Source organism: Belonocnema kinseyi, chromosome 3 (genome assembly GCF_010883055.1).
Source record: "Belonocnema kinseyi isolate 2016_QV_RU_SX_M_011 chromosome 3, B_treatae_v1, whole genome shotgun sequence".
Classification (NCBI taxonomy): Eukaryota; Metazoa; Arthropoda; class Insecta; order Hymenoptera; family Cynipidae; genus Belonocnema; species Belonocnema kinseyi.
In genome coordinates, this window is record NC_046659.1 from 48,204,655 (window position 1) to 48,208,179 (window position 3,525).

Here is a 3,525-nt window from a genome sequence, read left to right on the forward strand (position 1 = left end):
AGGATAGAAGCCAACAATTGTTCATTGCGACCTCTGTGAAACTTGCTCTTCGATTAATTCAGCTGCCTCATATATTCAATGGTCTGGTACACTTTAAAACAAATTGACACGAAAATCGTGATCTCAACAGGCAACATCTTCGATTTCAATCTCTTCCGCAAAAAAATCTTCTTTTCAATCTACTGATATCAAATCGTTGAAAGAGCGATTGAACTCGTATAATTCTTTTATCGATTTCATCAATTCCTTGTTTGTTTTGACAATTTAAAGAGTTTTTGTCGGCACGGGAAATTCGACAAAGTAAAAAACAGATGTAATTTATTCAATGAAGTTTGTATCTTCGATCTGTTGTGATTTTATAGTGCCCTGGTTTTTCGTAACCAAATACAGATTTTTATAATGAATTTTCTTGAATTTATGAAAAATGTTTTTTTCCAAAAATGATTAGATTTTAATTACGCTACATACAGAATTTTATCACCTATTTTAACAGGTCGTCAATGAAATATATATAAATAAATCTCGATTTTAAATTGGACTATGTTGTTTTTTTAAATTATGAAACAAACAGTTTAAAAAATCTATTCTAGGCACATTCGTTAAGAATAACAACGCATTTTTTAAAATAGAATAATAAATATTTATTTTTAAGGCTTGAAAAACTCGCATATAAATCTTAAAATATCACTTTCACTCGTAAAATATAATACAAATTAGTATGAAACCATGATATTGTGAATTAGGATACATCCAAGTATTATTATGCAACCGCGTTACAAAGGGGGAGGGATCGAAATTCGCGGCGAATTGCGTTACGTAATACTTGAAGGGCCCCTTATATCGCTTTTCGTAACAAATCTTTGGAATGTGAAGAGTGTGGTAAAAGCACGAGACAACAAGACTTTACATTGTACACAAGTTTTGTTGTATATAGGAAATTATTTCAGTCATCAGATTTTTGGTTTAGATCGTCGTCATTATTTTCGAAAGTGACTTTTAATCACTATGGACATTCTTCTTTGCTGGATTCCTCAACGTAGATTGGCCTTAGTTTCCAAGAGGAAGACTTTCCAGAACCGGAAGCGTATTCACAATCGAAGCTGCTGAAAAGAGAACAGATCGAATTTCAATGTGTACGAAACAGTGGGAAACTATTGCCAAAACATAAAAATATGATCAATATGTTTGCACAATTCTATACTTGGACCACTGTAAAATATAAATAATTTGTATTGTTAAGAATTACTAATTTGTATTGTTGAGAGTTTCGTTCGGGTTCCTGTCTAATTTTGTTCATAAATTATTTAAATAGATAAAAAATTAATTTATATATGATCTTTATAAATAATTTGAAAAATATAATCTACACACACATACAGAAAAACGTTTTCCTTTAAGTATTGTTGGTATTAGCTTCATTGTGTTACTCAACAAACACTATTAATCAACAATTAACATGTTTCATTGTTTTAAACAATTGTTAAAACTATTTTTTGAATTGAAAGTTAATAACTTATGAATGGGATTATTTAAATAAGTGTAATTACTGTTAGACCTAATGTCTTATTTGACCTTCAATGTGAACACAATTCGAACTAAATATTGTGACAAAAGAAATTTTTCGGACAGAAATTGTTCAATTAAGCATTTCTTCACAGAAATTATGATTATCTATTATGCAGATGATTATATGTTACTTCTTTTTCTAATTTAAGTTTAAGTATTACTAATATCTTATCGTCGGATATTCAAGGTAAGAGAATTTATTTTTTCTGTGTAAATAATCTATATGAGTTTTTTTTAATTAAATTTTTAATAACAATCACAATCAATTGAAGTTCTATGTTGTTTGTTAAGTATAACAATTAAAATAATACTGAAATATTGAAAGTAAATATAAATATTCAAACTATAAAATATAAATAAATATAAATGACATATTAATTATAATAAATATATATCCACACATTGTGCCTCTCCCACATTTTCTTACACCTAGCACATACTTGTGGTAGAAGGGGGGCCTACAGTTTAAGGTGAGTTCCGAACCACCAACAGCGTTCGGCCGGAAAACGAACCCACGCCCAATGGAGTGGGTCCAAAGCCTACCCTATAGTCCCCATGACCGTCACCCCTCTAAATACATATATGTGTGTGTGTGTATAATAAATATAAATTGGTTAGTTAACAGAGTATAAAGAATTCCAAAAATATGCAAAGAAAAAATCATTATTCTTCTGCGATTATTTCGCCGACTGGTACATTTGTTTATAAACATTTTTATAACAAATTATATCTGTTTAAGAGTGTTTTGGATTAGCAAAACGCGATTGAAGGTCATTATAATCCATTCTCGTCAGAAAAATCATTCTAGCTATGGGAAAAGCACAAAAGTTAAGTATTTTTGGATAAAAATGTTTATAGCAATACTAATAATTGTTAATCTATGACAAATTGTAATTACTCAAAGTATATCTTTTCTGATAAATACAGTGAGCCCTAGAGTAATTGCCGGCCTATGCTATGAATGTAAACAGTGAAGTGTTCTATGAGAAAATAACACAGTTGAGATTTTTTTTATAAAAATGATTTATAATAGTTTACTTGAATATTCATAGAATTATTTATGTTGTGAAAATGCAGTTTAAATAATTCTCGTCAATTTGCTTATAATAATAGGCTTATTATTTAACCAAAAAGGAAATTTAAAAATTACAAATCTCAATTCTTTTAAAAATGGGACGATTAAACCCCGTCCGCAATAACAGCACCAATGAAGTATGCATACGAAATCACTAAAGAAGCGTGTTTTACATGATCAATTTCTTTTTTCTTTTAGTATTAGCTTATTATTTATCGAAGTTTTTTATGACAAACTCTTTATTAACATATTTTAACTAAAATTTTATGCCGACAATTATTACTGATAACCCTGATAGAGTGCTAGTAGTTAATTTTGGGTAATCTGTATTTGTTTAACTTTAAAGTGATGGAAAGTCGAAATTTGTATTCATGGATTCAAAAAAATCACTTAAGATAAAAGTAGTTTACGCGTACGCAGTTTTAATTTTCTTTTGTCGCTGGTATGAAATTCGCTTTTCGACGATTCTTGTGTCGGTCCGTTAAGTTATCACTTTATATGACTAGCTTCACAATTGTCCTGAAAAAACTAAATGCTAAAAGGACTTTGTCCTTCATGCCATATAAAACTAATTTATATAAATAAATATAATACCAGTTACCTTGGAGCAGGTGAGGGCTTCCAGATCGGTCTTGGTGCTAGTAGAGCTTCAGGGTGTCGAGAAATACATATTGGTGGATTCTCAATGTATTGAGGTGTGTATTCTGGTTTTGAGGGTGGAGTAGCTAGCGGGGGGGTGCAGACTGCACTGTAGTGTGGCCATGGGGTTTCTGGTGGTAAATGCGTTTGTGGGGGAGATGGTGCAGGTTGGGGAGATGGGGCTGAAGTAGGGATGCAGACCTCAATGTACTGTGGTGGTAGGGTGGCTGGGGGCGGCGTAGGAG

The 3,525-nt window shown here is 31.1% G+C and overlaps 1 protein-coding gene across 1 annotated transcript in view; it reads right to left on the reverse strand.

Moving 5' to 3' along the window:
- Window positions 1–1,003: 1,003 nt before the first annotated feature.
- LOC117169810 (classical arabinogalactan protein 9-like) overlaps window positions 1,004–3,525 on the reverse strand; it is a 5,341-nt gene continuing 2,819 nt past the window's right edge. Inside the window, exons 2-3 of the mRNA XM_033356317.1 lie at window positions 3,243–3,507; window positions 1,004–1,103 (exon numbers count right to left, since the gene is read on the reverse strand). Coding sequence (XP_033212208.1) covers window positions 1,004–1,103; window positions 3,243–3,507 — 365 coding nt within the window. The remainder of the gene's footprint in view (window positions 1,104–3,242; window positions 3,508–3,525) is intronic.